At 43.4% G+C, this 15,514-nt stretch overlaps 1 protein-coding gene across 5 annotated transcripts in view; it reads right to left on the bottom strand.

The window, feature by feature from the left end:
• NUMB (NUMB endocytic adaptor protein) overlaps positions 1-15,514 on the bottom strand; it is a 90,184-nt gene that overhangs the window by 34,262 nt on the left and 40,408 nt on the right. For all 5 annotated transcript variants that reach the window (XM_081936979.1, XM_081936981.1, XM_081936982.1 and 2 more), the window contains exon 2: positions 5,469-5,611. In XM_081936979.1, coding sequence (XP_081793105.1) covers positions 5,469-5,594 — 126 coding nt within the window. In that variant the 5' untranslated portion in view covers positions 5,595-5,611. The remainder of the gene's footprint in view (positions 1-5,468; positions 5,612-15,514) is intronic.

The following is a 15,514-nucleotide window of genomic DNA, read 5'->3' as shown; positions in this document are numbered from 1 at the left end:
CACAAAGCTCACCTTAACCCAGTGCTTGAGGAAAAAGTCAAGCCTTAAGTGCTTTTCGGAATGTTAAAAGAGCACGGGGCGGGGGGGCTGACAAATTTCAGGGAGATGGGGCTGCCACAGAAAAGGCAAGATTCCTAGGTCAATATGCTGATGATACCCAACTTTTCATCTCTACCCCAAGCCACCCAAACAATGCCCTCGACATGATGTCCCGATGCCTAGAGGCTGTGCGGATCTGGATGGGGAGGAACAGGCTCAAGCTCAATCCCTCCAAGACTGAGTGGCTATGGTTTCCGTCATCCCGATTTGTGCATCTTGTTCCATCTTTGATGATAGGGGGAGAAATTTTAGCCCCCTCAGAGAGGGCCCGCACTCTGGGAGTCCTCCTGGACACGCGGCTTAGTTTAGAAGAGCACCTGACGGCCGTGATCAGGGGGGGCTTTTACCAGGTTCACCTGGTACGTCAGTTGCGCCCCTTCCTGGATCTGGATGCTCTATGCACATTCACTCATGCCCTCGTCCTTTCTCGCCTGGACTACTGCAACGCTCTCTACATGGGGCTGCCCTTGAAGAGCACCCAGAGGATTCAGCTGGTCCAGAATGTGGCCGCGCGGGTTATCATGGGGGTATCTAGGTGCTCCCATGTTACACCCCTTTTAGGCAGCCTGCACTGGTTGCCGGTTGTTTTCCAGGTGTGATTCAAGGTACTAATTATGCCTTTAAAGTGCTCCATGGCTTAGGCCCAGGTTATCTGCGAGACCACCTACCAGTAGTCTCCCACCGTCCAGTACGATCCCACAGGGTTGGCCTCCTCAGGGTGCCGTCGGCCAGTGTCGGGTGGCGACCCCCAGGGGGAGAGCCTTCTCTGTGGGAGCGCCTTCCCTCTGGAATGAGCTGCCCCCAGAGCTTCGCATAATCCCAGACCTCTTGTCCTTCCGACGCGCCCTATAAAGTTGGTTTTTCCAGCAAGCAGGCCTGGCCTGTTAATTTTATCTAATTTTTAAAATGTTATTGTTATATTAACTGGGTTTGGGTTTTTGGATATTTATCTAATTTCCTCTTAACTTTTCGATATGTGTTTTTTAATGTTGTACGCCACCCTGAGTCCTTTGGGAGAAGGGCGGCATATAAATCCAATAAATCCAATCCAATCCTGGAACTGGCAGCAGAGTCAGACAATGAGGAGTTTGGGGGAAAACATGGGCTAATCCTAGAGTCTGGGGAAGGCTCGGTTGAGGGCTCTGCATTAGGGAAGGGGTCAGGGACATCTGGGAGTTATGTGCTACCTCTGGAGCCTCCAGAGTTGGACATCAGCGAGGCAGAGAAACAGGGGGAGCCTGTTCCCAGTGCATGCATGCGCAGAGCTGCCAGAAGGCAAGAACAGTTAAGACAAAAGAGGCAACTCGGGAGTAAGGCTTGGAGATGATTGGCCCCTCCCATAAGACATAAAGGAGGAGTAAAGGTACGTGAGCCTTTGCAGGAAGCAACTTTGTTCGTTCTGGTCGGTTTAAACTTTGAAGTTCCGTTTTGACTCTGGGCTCCGTTTGGCCTTACAAAGCTAATTGGCAAGTAGGTCTTTGGCAGCGTTTCAAGGGAGATAAAGGTGTGTGCTTATCAGCCTTATCCCGAAAGACTGTAGCAGACTTCTGTCGGACTCTTTACAAACTATTTGTGACTGATTAAGGGCTGAATGAACATAATTCACAGCCGTTGAAATAAAAAGAGGGTTTTGCGGACTCAGCGTGTTATTTTTACTGTCTCAGGAAGCCTAGGTCAGAACAGTTCCAGAAACCACAGTTACAAGAAAGCCTGGTTTGGCATTATGTGCAAATGCAGAGTGTATATATATTTCTTAAATCCAGAAAAAGATATGAAGTATTTTTAAAACTCCAGAGCTTTTGCTTAATTTAGGATCAGAGTATTACTAAAATGTGCCATAGCACAGAGTTCACCCCTTCTACCATCGGGAGGTGGATTCAGCAGGCCATTGCCATGACCTATGAGGCCTTGGGTCAGGCCCCTCCCCCAGGGATTACGGCCCATTCCATGTGGAGCGCTGCGGCCACGGCAGGGTGGTTTCCGGCTTTGTAGACTGGGGAGGGGATGGTTACGTGTGAGTGGCCAGCAAGCACACACTCACCCTGTGCTTGTACAAGTGGAGATGCACACATGCACGCCACAGACCAGTAGTGGGCTATGGGAAGGGGGTTGGTGACTATAAAACCTATAAAAACCTATAAAAGCGTTAAAGAAATCTGCTTGTTTCTATCAGCCCAGCTTGTTTTAGGTTGTTATGAAATGTACTCTCCCTTGGCATCCCTTTAAAATTGCTTCCTTTCATGCAACCATTTGTTCCTTCCCCCCATCTGAAGTAATCAAAATGCCAAAGAAACCAAAAGCAAAACAGGGTTAGAAACATAATCTAAAGGTTACTTCTGTCTATCAGAAATTATTTCAAGACACTAGGCATATGAAGAATTTACTCACAGAGAAGATGGACTCCCTGTGGAAAACAGAATAAGTATATATATTTTTATCACTTTTTAGTGTGAATCACACTTTCTGCCTTTGTTAGCAATTTTCTATAATTAACTTTTTCTGTAAAACTATATATTTCTGACTAACATGAAAGAAATGCAGAAGCTTTTATAATCCTAGCAATCTGGAGAACATTTATTTAATAGATAAGAACATTTTTATTAAAGTACTCTCTGAACATGGCAGAAGGTTAACAGTATTTCAATAGGCTTACAAAATAAGCTTTCCAGTATGATAATTCATTCTGGATCCAGAATGCTTCTTTGGAAGAAGGAACAGTTGCACCTGCTTTGAAGGAGACAGTGTTCTGTCTCCTTCTCCACAGCTCATCTCTGGACACAGCACTGCTGGACAATTTTCATCCTGTGTCCAATTTTCTCTTCTTGAAGAATATTGTTGAGAAGGTGGTAGGCTACAGCTTCTTCAAATTGATAATTTGGATTAACAGGCTTCAGATTGGGACACAATATCAAGGTGGCATTCATTGCGGTTGTTGCTGAGTTCCTACAGGCCCAGGATGAGAGTGGCACACCTCCATCTTGGCCCTATTTGATCCATCAGCAGCTTTTAATACCGTTAATCATGGTAGCCAGCTGATGGAACCTGGAGTGGAAGGCAGTTCTTCAATGGTTCTTCTTCATCCAAGGCCATTCCAGTCAGTGTTGGTAGGTAGGGGAGAGATCTAGTGTAAACCCCTGCTTTATGGGATGAATCAGGGCTCAACTTTCTTCCCACATCTACATAAAAATGTTGGATGTGATGATTCATTGGCACAGGGTAAAGTACCATCTGTATACTGATAATACTTGGCTGTACATGTCTGACCCAGGGTTGCCCAAGTGATGTCACTGAGGTGCTTTCCTAGTGCCTGAAGGCTACATTGGTCTAGATTAAATAACTTGGCTTCAGCACAACCCTGACAAATCTGAGAGGCTGTGCGTTTTAGGGTCTCTGGTGACCTCCATCTGGTTGGACTGATAATTCATCAGTCAGCTGGTGCACAATCTAGAGGTTCCTAGTTTGAGGTGCACTGTTCAAAGTTACTTATTCCTAAGTTACCTTTCAATTGGACTATTGTAATGCATTCTACACGGGGCTGCCCTTGAAGATCATTTGGAATCCACAGCTAGTCCAGAATGCAGCAGTAGAGTTAGCAGTGGAGACCTCTTGATATGCCCATGTAATGCCATTGCCGAGTGAGAGCTGCACCAGATTCCGGGCAACTTTCTGGGTACAATTCAAAATGTCAGATGTCACCTTTAAAGCCCTACATCGCATGCGGTATGTTACCTTCAGTATTCCTACTGAATTTGGCAGACTGGGCATGCTCTCCAGGTCCTCTCAGTAAAACAATATCACCTGGTGGGGTCTTGGAAGCATGTTTTCTTTATCATTGTAGCTTCCACAGATGCTCTATTCCCTGCCTGTTTTTCAACCCTTCCAACTACCAAAGTTTGGAATCACCAATTTTGCACTTTGGCTAAATCCACAAAACATGCCAACTCTCATCCAGATGATTTCTTGTCAGAGGATTCCAGTCAGAGTGTTAATTTTCTTCCAAGGCAAATGGCAACCAGATAGTACTTCTCCTTTTCCTCAGCTATGTATCACATGAGACACCGATTCCCTTCTTCCTGCCATAACCAGGAATCATAGTTCTGAAAGTGCTGCAGCTTCCTTCACAGCTTCCACCCAGCTTTCAACCTTTCCAGGTACCCAGGAATCCATGATCCACCTTATATTTACTGGGAGAGGGTCATGACTTACAGTCTAAGAACTCCTGCTTTAAGCTATAATTTGATTTGTGTTTTCCTTAAGCATGCTATGGGAAGCAACCATCATGATTTTTAAATTGTGGTTTACACCATGGAATTGTGCAAACCTAGGCAGCTGTGTTTTACATCCAATAAACCATGATTAATTAAATTGGGGCTTAATACAACGTATAAACCTCATCTATATATGTGTTGTAATTGTACTGATAAATAAATAAAGGGAGACTAGGATAGATCTATTTCGAGCTAATTAGCTCTCATCAGCTAGCCATACCCTTACTGGGATTAGAACCCGGGCTGTATATATCTTAGGCAGGAGTCTTAACCACTAAGCCACGGGTTCTCTTCCTTATCAGTTGATCATCTATCTATATCTATATCTATATCTATATCTATATCTATATCTATGTCTGTCTGTCTGTCTGTCTGTCTGTCTGTCTGTCTGTCTGTCTGTCTGTCTGTCTGTCTGTCTGTCTGTCTGTCTGTCTGTCTGTCTGTCTGTCTATCTATCTATCTATCTATCTATCTATCTATCTATCTATCTATCTATATATATATATATATATATATATATATATATATATTCACTTCCAACTCAGGGCCAGAACACTCCTAGTGCCAGGCAAGTCCCTAATCTTCCTATTCTTTATTTTAAAAAAGGAACATAAATGATTTTTGAAAAGCAGCACAATCTCTAGAGCTAAATATGAATCCAAAACATTCTTAGAAATGAAAGAAGAAGGCAGAGGTATTTCTTTAAACAGTCACATAAAAACAAAAAATTCTCCTTGTTCCCTCTATTCTCACACCCACTTATTTACTTCTTATGTATTGTTCTTATATATTCACACTTACTCTTGCACACAATAAATACAGACACCTTCACAAATTTGTTCCTCATTTGTCTCTTCTCTTTAGCCCTCTATTTACTTTCTGCTGTTTTTTCAATTCATAAAAGAAAAAGCAACAGCTGCTCTAGGAAACTGGAGGTGACAGCAGACATCAAACAAGATGGAAGGAAAAAACAAATAAGGGAAAAGGGTTTCATGTTTGCGTATGCAAAAGGAATGTTTCTATATATATTTCCATGCGGACATTTTCTCAAAAGTCCAAATGTGCTTACTAGCCCAAAAAGAATGGAGAACCTTAATTTACCTTAACTGGGAAGCTGCATTTCCCAGTTCGAACCCCTTCTTCATCTGTCTGCCATTGATGTGGTCTACTGGCTTCAGGAACGTAGACATCTTTCTTTCTCCTGAAGCTCTGTCGTAATTTATTCATTGCTCAATTTTTGTGCCCTGCAAGAAAGAAAGAAAAAGAATATTTAAGTTTATCATATGTTTCTCCATTATTTTTGAACAAAAAGTTAAAGGTATCATAACTTACAAATAAACATCTGACACAGACTAGTCCAAAGAATAAGCTTATTTTTGTACTTACAATAATGAGCAAGAAAAGAGGGGAACCTAAGAGGAATTTACTTATCCATCAGGGGAGTCCATAATAATTTTTTCTTTTAAAATCAGGAATACAGCTGGCTAATGTAACAGAAAGAGAAAGGAAAGGAAAGGAACACAAATCTTCCCATTTGTGGTGCTCTAAAAAGACAAAGTGAGGATCAATTAACATAATGTACAATTATGAACGGCATTACTTGTAACATGTTTTTCTTCCTTTGTAAAAACAATCCCAGGTATACTTTCAGCAAAAGTGAGCTTGCATGTTTCGGAGGGGGGGGGAGGGGAAAGTCCAGCAGAGAGCAACTAGAGTTGATGAAAAAGGCAAAGATTTGTCAGTTCAAGGAAAAAAGGCTCAACAAGAGAAATGGACAGTGAAAGCAATTTCTCAACAAGAGAAATAGACTGTGAAAGCAATTCTCTAGAAAGAAGACACAGAGGAGCCAATGCAGCGGGTAAGAGTTATGGACTAGAAGCTAGAAATATAAAAGATATTCTGCACAGCAAGATTTTAAGAAGTTTTCAGAGCCCTACAGATGAAACTGGCTCTGTAAATAACAATTATAAACATATTATCACAGATATGTAAAATCTTGGAAGGAAGCTGAAACTCTGGGGGTTTAGATGGTATTATCATATGTTACTATTCCAGAGGAAGGAAGGGAGGGAGGGAGGGAGGGAGGGAGGGAGGGAGGAAGGAAGGAAGGAAGGAAATTAATGACTACTGTGTTTTCCCAAAAATAAGATAGGGTCTTATTTTCTTTTGACCCCCGAAATAAGTGCTTGGCCTTATTTTCGGGGAGGTCTTTTTTTTGAGGTGCAGGAGGCGGCAAGCGTGGTCACCTCATGGCTGCTGCTGTGTTGCAATATTTTTGAGGAGGGCTTATTTTGGGGAGAGGGCTTATTTTAGTGCATGAGCTCAAAAGCCTGATTGGGTTTATTATCCGAGGAGGTCTTGTTTTCAGGGAAACAGGGTAGCTATGCAAAATGTGGCAGCTGGAGAGATTTGGATCCTGGAACCATTTGCCTGAGGAACAAAATGATAGTCTGCTCATATACAATGGGCTGCACCTCAAAAAGAATAGCAAATGTGTATTTTAGACAAAGCAAAACTAATTAGGAGGGTTTTTATTGAATCCTGTTGAGATAGAACAAAAACTCTGAATTTAGGGCCTTAGAGTTATGCACTATAGAAAATGGAAATGTTGCTAAATGGAGCCTATTAAACTACTCAAGAGCAATCAGAAAGAATGCTGGCTCATAAAATACATAAACTTCACTGTCCAAACAGCAATGCTCAAAATATGGGAAGCATGAAAACAAGCTGAGCTTCATCTCTCAGTGCAAATGTTTTAATGTTTTAATGGAAATCTGATGGGACTCCCATGAAAGGAATACAGTAATTAAAGGATAACATCTGTCCAAAAAGACCAATGGAAAAGAACACAACATTGCACCCTGTGTTAAAAGTACACATTCTTTCTCAGAAACCAAAATGAAGAAACGAATTGAAAGTAACAGCAATATCTTTACAACTATTGCAAAGTTCTTTATTTTAGAAATATAAATTAAATATACAAGTATCAGATGAGGGACAACAGGTTTGATACTCGTAGTTTTGAAAAACATCTTAGAATCTTAAACTACTGCAAACTGATACAAACCAGCAGTGTGTTATCTCTGCAAAGGAGGCAAACGTGTAATAAACTCGTACACCCTTTAAAAACATATATACCATACCACTTTATTTACTTGTTGAAGAATTTTTATAATGGCAAAGAATAGTTAGAATGAACTATAGAGCAATGAAGTGGTTTAAAACAGGGAAAGGAACGAGCCAAGATTGTACATTGTCACAATTATTCAGGAAAAAAAACCTTGGTAAAACGTTGTCCATTGAGTCATAGAGTTGAAACCAGCCAAACAACTGAATAACAATGAAAGGAAAAGAAGAAAATGCTGCAAAATTTCAGGAATTTAAGTGAAAGATCAAATCAATTTTAGTCAAATAAAATGGAGCTTCTATAGACATCTGCTTCACACATTCATATTTTTACTGTTAAGTCTTCTTACCGGGGTTTATCTGCAAATGTGTGAAGCTGAAAGAACTCCTGGACAAAGATTTAAAAATTTAGTTTGTGAACTCATCCACATACTGTAATTACATGCCTCTGGGCTTGCTAATTTATAGAATTAATAAACCTGCTTTAAGCAGGAGAGATGTGAGCCACTTGGGGCAACTTCTGGAAAATTGTGGACTTTTTACAATACTCATTTCAAGCCTCCTGACCTCCTGCCTTTTCTTTGGAAGAAGAGGAAAAATGTAATCGGTTCAGAAGATCAGTATCAAATTGGCTAGAGAGCACATACAGAATAGCTGCACCCCATTGGTTTCTTTGAAAATATAATAATAATAAAAATATAAAGCTACACAGAAATAGTACAGAAAGTATCAGGAAGTTAGAGTGAATGGTAGGACATACCATAGTAGATATTTTTGTAGTAATGCTTAACATATTCTTAATATTCCTAATGTTCCATCAGTCCCCAAAATGTCAGGAGTCTAAATTTAGAAGCATAATAATATGTTGGTTTCATCATGAGAACTCTTTTCCATCTTCGCTTAAGTTTGTATTTGTTAGATTGCAGTGACGTGCGGTGAGGTTTATGGCTGGTGAGGCTGGTGACGTCATCAGGAAGGCGAGGAATGGGACCATGTGTGCTGGAGGTGAGGCTGCCTCAGCCTCCAGCACACGTGATCCCATTCCCCACCTTCCTGAGCGCGCTCCGCCGGCTCGCGCTCCGCAATCCCCAATAGCAGCTGCTTTTCAGTGCTTTTCTGTGTGTCTGGCGTTTAGGACATCCGGCTATCTACCTAAACACCAGACGCACAGAAAAGCACTGAAAAGCACTTCGCCTCCAAGCCACTTCATCTTGATGACGTCGCCGACGTCGCTGCTGGGCGCAGCCGGACGGAGGTAACCAGAGTGGCGCCGAGGGGTCCGGGCGGACGAAAGAGCGAGCGAGCGAGCGATGGAGGATCAGGCAGCCTGATCCTCGGTCGCTCGTCCGCCAGACTGCCTCGGCGCCACTCTGGCTACTTCCGTCTGTCCACACATGGCAACTGCGGCAACGTCATCAAGCCCCTGCCATTTCTGGACGTCTATTGCAGTCGTGAGGAGCGCGCAAAGTACAGCGGAGGCAGGAAGGTTATTGTCGCTTCCGAGAACCCTCCTGTCTCCAGCGGTTGCCCAGCTGGCACCGCCCCACGTGCGCTCCTCCTCCCTCCTCTTCCTCTTATATATATATGAAACTTCCTTGTGGATATTATTATTATATATTATTATTTCATGATGGTGAGAGGTGAGGCTCTGCCTCCCTGCCTCCCCTGACCGCACATCCCTGTGAGATTGGGTAATGGATAGGCACACACAGGCTTAATGGTAACAACAGCTCTTTATTAAGTACAAGTGAGAACAATCCAACAAAGCTTGAGTCTGACAGCAGCCCTTTTATAGGAAGCTGTCAGACCCTTCGACCAATAGGATTAAACCTCTGTTCCCGCCGGAACAGAGGACCTTGGTGGAAACCACTGTAGTTAGAGCAAGTATCTAACAGTTATCAATTTAGAGATGTAGCTAAAATCCAGAAAGATTCAACAGCTTGATATATGGAAGCTATTCATTTCCACATACGGTACCAAATAGCCTTTGTCAATTATAACTTGGGATCTATACATATTTTGATAGATATATTCAGAAACATAATCTTTTTAAATTTGAAATTATAATATAAAATGTGACCAAATAGAAAAATGTTTAAATGATTTTAAATACTGGATCGCCATGATCCCAGTATTTTAATTTTGGTACTATTCAAATGCTCAGTCACATTTATTACAAATATAATTACAAACTGTAGAGTTTGTTTTCTTGGCATGACTAAAAGGCAAATCCCACAACTTTTCAAATGCTTAATTTTAGAAGGCAATATACAATGTATATTCATGAAATTATTTTACTCTTCCTAAACTTTGGCAAGAAAATATTCAATTTAAAATTTGTGATTAAATCAAACTACCACTAAAGTTTATCAGAAATTTCATTTTTCCTCTGATGTGCACTTCTTTTCTACATCTGCTATTTAATGGTAAATATGGGACGTATATCTTATAACATAACCCACATAATTCTGAATTTTTACAGTTCAACAGAAAATACGAACAGGAAAAGCAAACAGAATTACGTTATCATAAATTCACAATTTATGCTAGAATGTTTATTTTAGAAAAGAAGTAGAGCTGTGTATAGACTCTTGTTTCAATACAAACAAGATTTCTGTCCAATATTTTCTCAAGAGATAGTCTCAAATAATGACACAGACTAGATTCAGCATAATGAATAATTTAATTATGGCTTATTAAACCACTATTGGTTGCTTTTCAAAATCACCTAGTGTTTAAGAATCCTTAGATTTGGGAATGTATAGAAATTTTGATAATAAAATAAAAAGATATAAGATGTGGTTTAGAAACTAGCAAGTAGCTTCACACAAAATGCTAAACAAAATAAAATATATTACTGCAATGTATAAGGAACTCTAAGGATACGGAATTCCTTATGTCTATATTTTGATTTGCCAATGTCAGTAGTAATATTATATCTCTGGAGCTGGATGTTGTTTCCATTTCTAATTAGTGATTAAGTCTTTAGTTTGCTTTCTGTTACTTTATTATGAGAAGAATTCTGGGCTTCTGAAGGAGCCAGCAAAGATCAACTTAGATCATGAAGTTATAAGAGTTGCTTCTGAATGTATTCCTGCCCTCCCAAAACTTAGATGTTCACTAGTAACACTATGAAAAATGCATCAGGTAAAACAAACAACATTGCTGATAATATTTTCCAGAACAGTTGGCAAACACTGTTCTTTTAGCATGACCAACACAGTTTGTATAAACAGTCCCAGGGCTATTCCGGTTTTGGTAGGGATTTGTTGACTGGTTTCACAAAAGTAGACCATTTAAATGTTTGTTCTATAGGCTGAATTGTATTTTTTTTTAAAGTTGGAAAATAAAAAGCTGCTAGACACTATTTATTGTATAACTGTTTTCTCATGCTAGATGTAAATGCTGTGAATTTTAAGTAGATATAAACAATTTGACAAAAAACAATTCTGCAATACAATATACCATTATTATTAACCCTACTTGCTAAAGGAGACATCTCAACTCATTTCTAAACAGTTCTCATCTGGAAAATCTTACATGAACTGATAACAGGAAGTTTACAACACAGGAAGGATGCAATACTGGTAAATATTTATATCACAATCTTCACACTGGAAGCTGTCTATACTCTGAAAGTGATAATATAATCATAACATAAGAAGAAACACTCCCCAAATCTCATATTTTTGCAGATGCTTAACATGTTGCAAGCAAATAATTTATCTTCTGCAATCAGGTATATTTTCAGGGTGAACAGATTTATCACTCCACATAACAGCAATTCTCAGGACTGAAGGAAGAATCAATAAAGGTTCTAACCAAACTATGCCAGCAAATATGGACAACAACAGTGGCAGAGATCCGTCTACATATCCATAACCAAAGAAGAGAGACTTAACAGAGTGTGCAAACTATCATACAATATCCTTAATTTCACAAGTTAGCAAAATAATGTTTAGGATCATCCAACACAGATTAAAAATCTATATGGAAAAAGAAATATCAGATGTTTAAGATAGCTTTCTTTATAAAGGGTCGTGGATCAAGATACATGATTGCTGATGTGTAATGGATAATTGAGAAATTCAAGGATACAAAAAAAAAACCGCCGTCATGTGGTTCATTCATTACAGAAAGGCCTTGCAGTGTGTTGACCATAAACTATGAGATATACTGCGACCACAACTGAGCCCAAACTTTCAGATGCTAAGTGAAACATTTGTGAGGTTTGCCTCATTTTACGACTTTTCTTGCCACAGTTGTTAAGTAAATCACTGCAGTTGTTAATATCATTGTTAAGTGAATTGGGTTTTCCCCCATTGACTCTGCTTGTCAGAATGTTGCAAAAGACAATGACATGACCCTGGGACACTGCAATTGTCATAAATATAAGTCACTTGCCAAACATCTGAATTTTGATCAGGTGACCATGGCGATGCCACAACAGTTGTAAGTGTGAAAAATGGTAATAAATCACTTTTTTCCAGTGCCACTGTAATGAGGACTACCTGTACTTAAAAAAGTAGGAAGCCTGGAAAATCTCATGTGAAACCTAAATAAGGTTCAGGAAATCCCAATCTGAATGCAATATGGCAAAGTAGTTTAGTTCCAGGTTGGCAAAATATTGTATACTGTATACCAGGGGTCCCCAATCCCCGATCCGTGGACTGGCACCAGTCTGCAGCATGCCAAAAACTGGGCCATGCAAACAAGAGAAGCCCCATCTGTGGGATGCAGGCAGCACATGAAACCACGCACCCTCTGGTCCACAAAAAAAGCTCTCTCCACAAAGGTTGGGGGCCGCTGCTGTATACAATGTATACTGTATACTTTACCCTATATACAGAATATATATGGAGAGAATGTGGATTAAAAGGAGATGAGTGTGGTTTTAAAATTGGAGGAAGAACTATCAATAGCCTGCAATGTGCTAAGAGGGAAATATTTGATGTAAAGATAGTCCTAAGAAGCAATTTCAAAATTTATAATTATTTGATTTACCATTGCCAGATACAATGGGAAAGCATTTAGAACTTAATAATGCTTACCATATTTTTTGGAGTATAAGACACATCTTTTTCCCCCCCTAAAAGAGAGTGGAAATGTTGGTGTGTCTTATACACCAAATAGAGCCATCTTTGGCTTCCCGAAGCCCCGCTCCCGCATCCCATTTTTGTGAAAATGACCATTGGCTTACCTGAAGGGTCCTTTTCTGTACACCGCGGGAGAGTCCAAGCAATGGGTTAATTCAGTCTGCTTGCCCTTAGGACTGAGGAACTATTTTTCCTTAAGCCACACCTCCTCCTGGTGTGCTCAATCCCCCAGAATTCTTAGAAGGAGTCAGTTCGTGCGGACGGAGCGAAGCGTCCAAGATGATGTACTGTTGACACGAGGAACCCGAATTCCGGCCTTGAGAGCCAGGGTGGGTTGGACTCTCCCGCGGTGTACAGAAAAGGACCCTTCAGGTAAGCCAATGGTCATTTTCCTGTACACCGCTTGGAGAGTCCAAGCAATGGGACATACCAAAGTTATTGTCCATCTGGGCGGGCAGAAGAAGGCTCCCTGGATTCGGTCTCTGACACAACCGCCTGGAGCACACGCCTGCCGAAGGACGCCTCAGCCGAGGCGAAAACGTCCAATTTATAGTGTCGCACAAATAGGGAAGGAGAGGACCACGTAGCGGCCCTGCAGATGTACAGGATCGAGGCCTGGGTAGCCCAGGCCGCTGAGGTAGCAGCACTTCGTGTGGAGTGTGCAGTGATGCCTCGCGGAACGGCCTTGGATTGACTTTCATAGGCAGTTGCAATACAAGCGCGAAGCCACCTGCCAATTGTGGAGGAAGTGACCTTCTTCCCTAGGGAACCGGGCTGGAAGGAGAGGAAGAGAGCCTCTGACTTCCTGAATTCCGCAGTACGAGCGATGTAGACTTTCAGGGCTCTCCTGACATCAAGATTGTGCCAGGATCGCTCTCTGGGATGCGACGGATGAGGACAAAAATTTGGCAACACAATGTCTTGCGCTCTATGGAACCATGAGTTTACTTTGGGGGTAAAGGTCGGGTCCAGCCTCAAAATGACCCTGTCAGGGTGGATGACGCACAGATCCTGGCGAACAGAAAGAGCCGCCAGCTCCGAAATCCGGCGAGCTGACGTGATGGCAATCAAGAAGGCCGTCTTCAGCGTCAGGAATCGAAGAGAAGTAGTGCGTAGAGGCTCGAATGGAGGGCCAGATAGGGCCCACAGGACCACGGACAGCTGCCAAGTAGGGTAGCGATGAACGGTGGGAGGGCGAAGGTTAGAGGCGCCCTTGAGGAAAAGACGCACCTTCGGAATTTTGCTGAGAGGCAAAAGGTGGTCGCCCGACCAGACAGTAGACAAAGCCGCCACTTGGCGTCGAAGGGTGTTCGGGGCCAGACCCTTGTTGAGTCCCGCTTGAAGGAAGTCAAGCACTCTGGGAACAGGCGCGGTCGTCGGCTCGATGAGCAGCTCCTCACACCACTTGGCGAAGGCGGCCCAGGACGCATCATAAATCCTAGTGGTTGAAGGGCGTCTCGCCGCCTGAATGGTGTTCACTACCTCCTCCGACAGGCCTTGGCCTTTCAGTTGGTCCCCCTCAAGTGCCAGACGGCCAACTGGAGCCACTGGGGCTCTGGGTGAATCACTGCCCCCTGGCTAAGGGAGATCTGGTCCGGAGGAATGCGCCACAGAGGAGACACCGACAGGTGGACAAGGTCGGCGAACCACGACCTGCGGGGCCAATGCGGGGCCACGAGAAGGACCTCTGCTCCCTCTGCGATGACTTTGGAGATGAATTGAGGAAGGAGAGGCAGGGGAGGGAAGGCATACAGTAGCTCGCGGGGCCACTTGCAACGCAGTGCGTCTGTCCCCTCCGCCCCCGGGGTGAAGAACCGGGAGTAGAAGCGGGCGAGCTGCTTGTTGTCCTTGGACGCAAACAGGTCTACGGCCGGAGTCCCGAATCTGTCGGACATCTGGTGGAACAGGCGAGGGTCCAGTTTCCACTCCGCAGGATCTATGGTCGTCCTGCTCAGCCAGTCGGCCTGCGTGTTGTCCACTCCGGAGATATGGTCGGAGCGAAGGGATTCCAGATGGCGCTCCGCCCAGCGTCCCAGGGACTCCGCCTCTCTCATCAGTGCTCTGGATCTGGTGCCGCCCTGGCGGTTGATGTGGGCCTTGGTGGCCACATTGTCCGTCATCAGAAGCACATGTTGACGATGGATGGACCGGCTGAAATGGCGCAGGGCCAGGCGAGCAGCTCTCAGTTCCAGCAGGTTGATGCTGTAGCTGGTTTCCACTTGGGACCACTTGCCCTGAACAACCAGGGACCCCATGTGGGCTCCCCAGCTGGAGAGGCTGGCGTCCGTGGTGATGATCAACCTCTCGGGCTCCTTGAATAGGTGGCCCTTGAGGATGGCCGGAGACACCCACCAGCGGAGGGACCTCTTTACGTCCGGCGTAACTCGAATCGGCCTGGTAGAGTTGCTCCTGGATGCCCTCTGGTGCGGTAGCAGCAGCCACTGAAGAGCCCTGGAATGCAGGCGGGCCCACGGCACTATGGAAATGCAGGAGATCATTTTTCCCAGCAGCTGCGACAGAAGGACCACTGGAGCCTGCCTCAAGCTCAACACCTTGTGGGTCATGGACCTTAGACCGGCCAACCTGTCTCGGGAGAGGGAAACCCTGCACGAGTTGGTATCTATCACCGCCCCCAGGTGTACAAGTCTGTTTGTTGGAGTGAGATGGCTCTTCTCTATGTTTAGAGTGAAGCCGTGATTTCTGAGGGATCTCATAGTGGTTTGGAGATCCCGTAGGGCCTGTTGTCTGGACGACGACTGGATAAGAATGTCGTCCAGGTAGCACTGGAGCCTTATGGGCCTGCGTCTTAGCTGGGCCGCCACTACCGCCAGCACTTTGGTAAACGTCCGAGGAGCGGACGAGAGGCCGAATGGAAGCGCTTTGTACTGGAAGTGGCGACCCGCATAATAGAAGCGCAGGAACTTC

The sequence above is a fragment of the Natrix helvetica genome, assembly GCF_964273705.1.
Source record: "Natrix helvetica genome assembly, chromosome: 1".
Lineage (NCBI taxonomy): Eukaryota > Metazoa > Chordata > Lepidosauria > Squamata > Natricidae > Natrix > Natrix helvetica.
Note: the sequence above shows the minus strand (reverse complement) of the source record. Positions and strands in the feature narration are given on the sequence as shown.